The sequence below is a fragment of the Drosophila sechellia genome, chromosome X (assembly GCF_004382195.2).
Source record: "Drosophila sechellia strain sech25 chromosome X, ASM438219v1, whole genome shotgun sequence".
NCBI lineage: Eukaryota > Metazoa > Arthropoda > Insecta > Diptera > Drosophilidae > Drosophila > Drosophila sechellia.
Window position 1 is genome coordinate 21953919 of NC_045954.1, and position 8295 is coordinate 21962213.

At 38.4% G+C, this 8295-nt stretch overlaps 1 protein-coding gene across 1 annotated transcript; it reads left to right on the forward strand.

The window, feature by feature from the left end:
• Nucleotides 1-2088: 2088 nt before the first annotated feature.
• On the forward strand, nucleotides 2089-2812 carry LOC116802097. Its single transcript, XM_032725223.1, has 2 exons — nucleotides 2089-2599; nucleotides 2655-2812. Exons 1-2 carry the CDS (start codon nucleotides 2147-2149, stop codon nucleotides 2664-2666), a joined length of 465 nt encoding a protein of 154 aa, XP_032581114.1. The 5' UTR covers nucleotides 2089-2146; the 3' UTR covers nucleotides 2667-2812.
• Nucleotides 2813-8295: the final 5483 nt, after the last annotated feature.

An 8295-nucleotide genomic window follows, 5' to 3' on the forward strand; every position in this document is an offset into this window, starting at 1 on the left:
TTTTTTCTTTCTTTGGGTAATATGTAAGGTGTTTATTTTGGTTTTTAGCTGATCTATTTTGGCTCTTAAGCTGTTTATAATTTTATCTGAAACTCTTACTTCTTCTAGTTTATTAAGTGCTGTTTCAAAGTTCATAATATTTTCTAAAAGGTCCTGTGTATTAATTTTGTGGAGTAAATGTTTGTATGACAGTATGACTCTTGCGTCTCCCAGGTCTATTTTTGCGATTTTGTCATACTCCTCCAGTGTTTGAATTTTGATAACTTGTGCTGTTACGCAGCAAAATCTGTAAAATATGACCAATATTACTATTTTGTTCTTCTCTTAATGTTTTCTTTATGAATCTTTTGGTCTTTGTGTGATATAAATGTTAAGCCCTTGTCTTCCTTAACTGCGTGTTTCTTGAATCGTGGGGTCAATTTATTTCTCCTATTTTCCTTTCTAAAAACTGTTTTACCTACTTCGAGAGCAATTGGTGGGTTTCTATCTTCATTGCTTTTTGCAATTCTGTCTTTCATTTTATTTTCCATATTTTATTTTATGTCAGGGTTGTTAGTATTGCGGAATTCGTGAAGTTTTTGAAGATAATCGTGTTCGTTATTCGGATTGATCCCCTGTGTTAATAAGTGGGGTCTTCCGTGAAATATCTCAAAGGGGGTGTACTTTGTCGTTGAGTGAATTGAGTTGTTATATGTCGTTAGGGTTTCGAAAAAAATGTCTTCGTGGTCACAAGAGAGTTTTTCTGTTTTTCTTTTATTTAGTATTATCCTGTGTATTTCTGTTCGGGAAGAATGGAGTCTTTCTACCGGGGAATTACTCGAAGATTGTTGGAACGACGTGAAGTGCAATATGATGTTATATTGTGCACAAAAGTCCTTAAAAAGTTTGTTTGCAAACTCCGACCCTTGGTCGCAAATGAGTTTTGTTGTGTGATAGGATGAACACTCTTAAGGCCCACTGTACCATGTAGTAGCATAGTCTTAGGTATGAAGCCCATAGTGGCAGATCATATCCCCGTTAGGAATAAGAATATGATTGTTATCTCGCTCTTACTTATAAGCTAGCATTAAGAGATAAGAATGTATACCTAGCTCACTCACAAACACATACACACTTCAGAGAGCATAAGAAAAGAGGAATAGGCGAGACGCGGCATTCGGTGGCGTGTGCTTAAAGAGACAAGTCGAATAAAGGCATTGTGAAATTATTTAAAGGGTTGAGTGCAGATATTCATTTTTTCGGCGTCCACAACATCAGAAGTGGTCATTACCCACTATGCCTGACACTAAATGGAATCAATTCTTAGTGCTCCAACTAAAGAAGTGGTTGGAAGCTCTTGGACGCCAGACTTCTGGCACAAAAGCGGAACTAATAGTGCGTCTGCAGGCCATTTCCCCAGAAACGCGTGGCGATTCACCGCCAAATAACGGATCAGCAGCGGAAGAGGTGGAGGAATTGGATGGAGCTGCAGCCTGGCTAAAGCAGAGAGAGCCACAGGGTGGAGACACACGCACGATCCCGTTCGACGAGCAGTCATTGCAGTCAGAATCCCCGGAGAACCTCGATCTGGATCAGCTATCGTTGGTGGATGCAGAGAGAGCCACTCAAAAAAAAGCTTCGGGACGAGATAGAGGCAAACATGGCTGTGCTGCAGAGGATCCATGCGGATATCGACGACGCGAACAAGAGCAAGTCTGCTCATGCTCGCCAGATCAATGACGTCATCGAGAACAACAGCAACGGAAACCACGGCAATGTTAACATATGCGCTAACAACACCGACGCCAATGTTAACAGCACCAAGGTGACTATCGCCGCCGACAACATCGATATACCAGTGTTGGAAAAGAAACCGCTGGCAGTGTTGTTCAGCACCAGAGTCGAAATGTAAACAAGCTTCTGGAATCTCCTGCAACATCGCTGGCCTTGGCAAAAGAGGTAACGATGGAGTTTGACGGCAGCTTATGTGCGCGCAATTGGGTCACGCAGTTTCAGAACATCGGAAAGATTTACAATTTGGACGACGGATGCATGCACATGCTGCTAATTGCCAAACGAAAAGGAAACGCACAGCGCTGGCTGCACACGCATCCTAGAATCAACCGACCAGCTGTGCGAACAGTTAATCTTGACATTCGAGGTCAAGATGTCAAAAGGGGAACTGAGGAACGCATTTCAAAAACGCGAATGGCATCCGGATGAGAAATTTGCTGTTTACTTCGAGGACAAGGTGATGCTGGCCAACGACATCAACATCGATCTAGAGGAGCTCCTGGAAAACATCATTGAAGGAATCCCAGCACCAGCGTTGCGCAACCAGGCGCGCATACAGTGTTTCTCCGAGCCGATGCAAATTCTGCGGGCTTTCTCGGAAGTCCGTCTGCCGAAGCACAAAACAGGGAGCAGTTCATCAAAGCGCCTTACTGGAGGAGGTGCAGCCAATAAGGACTTACGTTGTGCCAATTGCAACTCCAAAAGACACTTCGCCAGGGAGTGTCTCAAGCCAAAGAGGGAGCCCGGATCCTGCTATGCCTGTGGGGCATTTGGACACTTCGTCGGACAATGCCCGGAGCGCAAGAGCGCCAATATCAACAATTATGTAAGACTTGTCAAGATTTTTTTTCACAATAGCTATAAAATCCCATTAACTACAGAATGCCTCATAGACACAGGGAGTCCAATATCATTTTCAAAGTTAAGCAATGTATCCAAGGAAATTAATTTAGAATCCGCTTCAGAAACCTATTTCGGGCTGAATAAAAGCCAACTGACAATACATGGAAAAATCTTATGTTACATTATAAAAGAAAAAGTTAAATGTTATTTTTATTTGTACGTGGTCCCAGACGAGTCTATGAGTCATAATGTAGTTCTTGGACGAAATTTCATGGAAGCGTGCCAGTTGAAACTGGATCCAGACGCCTTGGGAAGGTTGACCGTTAACCCAGTCGATAGTAAAATATATAGAAAAGCAAATAGTAAAACAGTCAGTTATATTGTTAGTGAAACAGTTAGTGAAACAGTTAGTGAGACAGTTAGCGAAACAGTTAGTGAAACAGTTAGTGAAACAGTTAGTGAGATAGTTAGCGAAACAGTTAGTGAAACAGTTAGTGAAACAGTTAGTGAGACAGTTAGCAAAACAGTTAGTGAGACAGTTAACGAAGAGGTTGATGAAACAGTTAGTCAAATGGATAATGAAACAGTTAATAAGACAGTTAGTAAAACAGCCAACGAAGCGAGTAGTATAGTAAGTCAAACTGTTAACGAAGCAGGTAGCAAAACGGTCATCGAAACAGTTATGCCTTTAGCCAACTTCACGACGGATTCCGGACTTTATGCTGCGGTTGTGCCCAGTTATAAAGAAGCTGTTAGAGAAATTTGTAGCATTGATCACTTAGAGGATGAGCAAATGAACTTCATATGCGGCGAAAACAATAACCAAGCCTTAAACAGTCAGTTAAAGGAGATTATTAAACGCAACTACTTAAGCGTTAATAAGCCTACCGAGCCTTTAGTCAAATGCGAAATAAAACTTTGTTTAGAAACGTCAAAACCATTTAGCTGCGCCCCAAGAAGACTTGCCTACTCAGAAAAAGAAAAATTACAAAAACTATTAGATGACTATTTAAAAGAGGGAATTATTCAACCTAGTAAATCAGAATATGCTTCACCAATTGTTTTAGTCAAAAAGAAAACAGGAGACATACGGCTATGTATAGACTTTAGAAAACTGAACAAAGTTTTAATTAAAGACAATTATCCGATACCGCTTATCGATGACCTTTTAGACAAGCTAGTCAACAAAAAAGTTTTTTCGAAGCTTGATTTAAAAAACGGTTATTTTCATGTATTCGTTAATAAGGAATCAGTTAAATACACCTCATTTGTTACACCGTTAAGGCAATTCGAATTTCTCAGAATGCCAATGGGCCTAAAAACTGCATCGGCGGTGTTCCAAAGGTTTGTAAACAAAATTTTCGAGGATCATGTATACAAAGTAATTGTATACATGGACGACATCATGATTGCCAGCAAGAACTCGGAGGAGCATTTAGAAACCTTAAAGGAAGTGTTTATCAGATTAGCTCAAAATAAATTGGAATTACGAATGGATAAATGTGAGTTCTTTCAGACAAATATTAAATATTTAGGATTCATTATAAATGGTGAAGGCATTAAGGCTGATGACAAAGGAATAGAGGCCATACAGCATTTTCCAGTTCCAGACAAAATACAAGCCGTTCAAAGTTTTCTGGGCTTATGTTCATACTTCCGTAGATTTATAAAAGATTTTTCAACATTAGCGAAACCTTTATATGACCTTTTGAGAAAAAATGAAAAATTCAAATTTGGAGAAAAGGAAATGAGCTGTTTCTCAACTCTTAAGGAAAAGCTGGTGCAGGCACCGGTCTTAGCAATTTATAATTTCAAAGACGAAATAGAACTGCACTGTGATGCAAGCGCTCTTGGTTTCGGTGCGGTGTTATGTCAAAAAAAAGAGGATGGAAAATTACACCCAATATTTTATTTTTCAAAGCGAACAACAGTCGCTGAGGCAAAATATCACAGTTTCGAATTGGAAACAATGGCAATTATTCACGCACTGCGAAGATTTAGAATATATTTGTACGGAAAACGCTTTAAAATTATAACTGATTGTAATTCTCTTACTTTGACGCTTAACAAGATTGAACTTAATCCGCGAAAAGCTAGATGGGCGTTAGAGCTCCAGAACTACGATTATGAGCTCATACATAGAGAAGGTAAAAGGATGCAGCATGTTGATGCTCTTAGTAGATGCACGAATATTTTGATAGTGGAATCAAATACGTTTGAAGACAATTTAGTAATCTGCCAAGGCAAGGATCAAAAAGTTCAAGAAATCAAGAAACTGCTGGAAAAAAATGAACATAAGTTGTTCGAAATGAGAAACGGAATAATTTATAGAAAATGTAACGACGGCAGACTTTTATTTTATGTTCCCACAGACATGGAAGATCATATTCTATATAAAGTCGACTCAGGCAGATCCAAAAAACATATTTTTGTTGTCATCGATGGTTTTACGAAGTTCGTAAGTTTATACGCCACAAAGACCACTAATACAAAGGAAGTCATTACAGCCCTGAAGGACTATTTTAGAGCATACAGCAAGCCTAAATGCATCATTTCAAATAGGGGAAGTTGTTTTACATCCAAGGAATTTGATGACTTTATATTAGAGTTCGATGTTAAGCATATGAAGATTGCGACTGGTTCACCCCAAACAAACGGACAGGTTGAAAGAGTCAATAGAAGCCTAGGTCCAATGATAGCGAAACTGGTACAACCAGAGAAAGGCATATATTGGGACACAGTAATAGATAAAGTTGAGCACGTCTTAAATAATACACAGCACCGCAGCATCAAGCAAACTCCAAGCAGAGTTCTTTTTGGGTTAGAGCAAAGAGGAAAAATAGTAGACGAATTAAGAGAAAAACTAGAGGAATTAGAAAATACTGAAGAAGATAGGGATTTGGCAAAAATTAGAAGCGAAGTTGAGAATAATCAAAAAAAGGCTCAAGCGTATAATAAAACACAATATGACAAGACCGCCAGACAGCCATCAGAATACAAAAAAGGAGATTATGTGATGGTTAAAAATTTCGACAGTACAGCAGGCATCTCTAGAAAATTGATTCCAAAGTGTAAAGGCCCATATGTGATATCCAAAGTATTAAGAAACGACAGATTCTTGTTAAAAGACGTAGAAGGTTTTCAGATATCTCGTAACCCATACCAAGGTGTCTGGAGCATCCAAAATATTAAGCATTGGATAGGCAACAAGAAAAATAAACGAAGACACAATTAAACAATAATAACAATATAATAACAGATTAATATAGTATGTACATATGTATAAATAAGGTAAAAGAATTCATCATACAACTAAGCAATCAATGTAAACCATGATCAGGGGATCAGCTAGTCAGGACGGCCGAGTTGTGGTAGGATGAACACTCATAAGGTCCACTGTACCATGTAGTAGCATAGTCTTAGGTATGAAGCCCATAGTGGCAGATCATATCCCCGTTAGGAATAAGAATATGATTGTTATCTCGCTCTTACTTATAAGCTAGCATTAAGAGATAAGAATGTATACCTAGCTCACTCACAAACACATACACACTTCAGAGAGCATAAGAAAAGAGGAATAGGCGAGACGCGGCATTCGGTGGCGTGTGCTTAAAGAGACAAGTCGAATAAAGGCATTGTGAAATTATTTAAAGGGTTGAGTGCAGATATTCATTTTTTCGGCGTCTACAGTTGGAATTGCAAAGGTTGATAGAAAATTTCTCATTGATTTGACTACGTTTAAGCTATCCCTAGTCATGATTGTATATCCCGCAGCGATTTTGAAAATTTGTCAATGATCGTTAAAATGGTCTTACCATTAATCGTATAAATGTCCGTATGTATAATTTGCATGGGGTGTGATGGGGTTTCGGTTTCCGAAAATTCGATCTTTTGCGGTTGCCTGTCGTATTTAAGTGTTTGACAGACATCGCAATCATTAATAATATGGGTTACTTTTGTTTTTAATAATGGGAAATATATGGATCTTCTTAAGTGGGCTACTGTTTCGTCTATTCCTCTGTGATTGTTGCCAAATGATATTTTCGTATTTCTGTTTCCTGTTCGTTTGGGTCGGTTATATCTTTCAATAGGGTAGTGCATCTTATAACTTTGTATAGTTCGGTAGGTAAAAACTATTCTTTTAAGGCTTCAATAATTTTAAAAATCTCGTCTGGTGCGAAGATGGCACTAGTTTTGTGAGGTTTCAACATTTGTTTTAAGATATCCGCCATGTTTTGTTTGTCTCTGATATAGTTCCGTTTTTGTTGTGATTTTGAAAACAATTTGTAAGTTAAATTCATTTAATGGTTTACTAGAGATGGTGATTAAATCAGAAGTGGTACTATTTGTGGGAGGAAGTACTGAATTAGTATTAATTACGCCTGTTATACGACTAAGGGCGTCTGCCACTACGTTTTGAGACCCCTTTTTGTAAACCACCTGGCAGTCATATTCTAATATTTGGAGTTTCCATCGAAGTTTTGAGTTAGGTTCTTTGAAACTCATGAATCAAGTAAGTGGCCTATGGTCTGTAACTTTTGTGAATTTCTGTCCGTACAAATAGGGACGAAAATGTTTTGTGGCCCAAATTATGGCTAACAGTTCTTTCTCTACGGAGGAATAATTTGTTTCTGTATCGGATAGCGTTCTGCTAGCGAAAGATACAAGATTGTCCTGATTAAGGGTGCCTTGGGACAGGACTGCCCCGATGGCGAAATTACTGGCGTCTGTGGTAAGTATAAAGGGTGTTTTGAAATCCGGATATTGGAGGATTGCAAGTTTCAAATGCCTTACTAAATTCCTCATCTATTTTGACTGTGTCTTTGCCTTTTAATTGTTGTGTCAGTGGTTTAGTGATTGCTGCGAAATCTTTTATGAACTTTCTGTAATAACCAAGGAGTAGAAAAGACTTAATTTGCTTTTTAGTTTTTGGCTTTGGGAAAGCTTTGATAGCGATTAGCTTTTTAGGATTTGGTTTTATGCCAGAGTTGGTAACTACGTGACCCAGGTATTAAATTTTGTTCCTAAAAAACTCGGATTTTTCTGGTTGGAGTTTAAGATTTGCTCTACTTAATCTGTCGAATACTAACTTTAGGTCATTAACATGTTCTTGGCGTGATGACGAAAAAACTAAAATGTCGTCGAGATATATTAGACAACAGTTACCGTTAAGGTCAGCTAGAATATTATCCATTACTCTTTGAAAAGTCGCTGGAGCATTAGTGAAGCCGAAGAGCATTCTTACGAATTCAAAATGCCCTTCTATTGTCGAAAAAGCTGTTTTACTGATATCTTTGGAGTTCATTTCCACCTGGTGGAATCCGCTTGCCAAATCTAGAGCTGTGAAGTATTTGGCTCTTCCAATTGGATACTTATCTTTTACGGTTTTTTCATTTAATTCCCTGTAGTCTATCACTAATCTCCATTTTATGTTACCGTTAAGTTGTCTCCCTCTTGGTAGAAGAGTTTCGGAAATTTCTTACAGAGGTTTTCTAATGCTGTAAACTCTTCAGCATTTAAATGGACTGTGTTTAATTTATAAAGAATGTCTGTTTTGTCTTTTGCCATACTGTCACTGCTTTCAGATATAGCATTTATCTCAATAAAGTCGTATCTCTCGACCTGTATGAGGAGGTCTTCTGAAATTGTTGTTGTTTCGTACCAAAATTCACCGTTCTC

Excerpts from the sequence above, each read along its gene's own strand:
- LOC116802097 (XM_032725223.1), top strand. The coding sequence starts at position 2,147 with ATGTCAAAAGGGGAACTGAGGAACGCATTTCAAAAACGCGAATGGCAT.